The 844-nt window shown below is 42.9% G+C and overlaps 1 protein-coding gene across 1 annotated transcript in view; it reads right to left on the reverse strand.

The window, feature by feature from the left end:
* The window catches only part of tmprss2 (transmembrane serine protease 2), a 6,722-nt gene that overhangs the window by 1,989 nt on the left and 3,889 nt on the right, over positions 1–844 (reverse strand). Inside the window, 1 exon segment of the mRNA XM_020622099.1 lies at positions 586–681. Coding sequence (XP_020477755.1) covers positions 586–681 — 96 coding nt within the window.

Here is an 844-nt window from a genome sequence, read left to right on the forward strand (position 1 = left end):
CTTACAGCAGGACAATGACCCAAAGCAGACTTCACAAAGCACCAGAAATGGTTTCAGACAATGTGCTGTAGAGTTCTGAAGTGGTCAGCAATGAGTCTAGATCTAAATCTCATAGATCACCTGTGGAGAGATCTCAGAACAGCAGCTGGGAGAAGGAACCCTTCAAATCTGAGAGACCTGGAGCAGCTGGCAAAAGAAGAGTGGTCCAAAATTCAAGTAGAGAGGAGGAAGAAACTCACTGATGGTTACAGGAAGTGACTGATTTCAGTTATTTTGTCCAAAGGGTGGGCTACCGAATATTAAGTTGATGGTGTCAGTAATTCTGTCCAGTCCATGTTTGGAGTTCTGTGTGGAATGGATCAGATTTGTTGTTCCAATGCAAACATAAGAAACAAATATGAGAATAACAAAGACTTTGTGATTGCAATCATTTGCTGGGAGAATTTGTGCATTATCTGACAGAAATTCAGGAGTGGCAATACTTTTGTCCACAACTGTAAATTCTCAGAACCAGTTTGATTTGCAGGGTTCTCAGACAACATGGTATATATACAAAAATACAGTAAACTTTAATATTTGGCTCACCAGATGATCTTAAGGCTCCCCAGCCTGTGATCCAGGCTCGTTGTCCTGCAGAGAGGTTCACACCAGTGTTGGGAAGACACACTGGCTTCACTGTTCCTGAGGGACAAACATACTGTATATGGACTTAAAGTGTTATCATTATCAATATAGTTATAAAGTGACAGTTCCATCCATCCATCCATTTTCCTCCGCTTATCCGGGACCGGGTCGTGGGGGCAGCAGTCTAAGCAAAGATGCCCAGACTTCCCTCTCTCCAGAC

Source organism: Monopterus albus, unplaced genomic scaffold (assembly GCF_001952655.1).
Source record: "Monopterus albus unplaced genomic scaffold, M_albus_1.0 scaffold272.1, whole genome shotgun sequence".
Taxonomy (NCBI): Eukaryota; Metazoa; Chordata; class Actinopteri; order Synbranchiformes; family Synbranchidae; genus Monopterus; species Monopterus albus.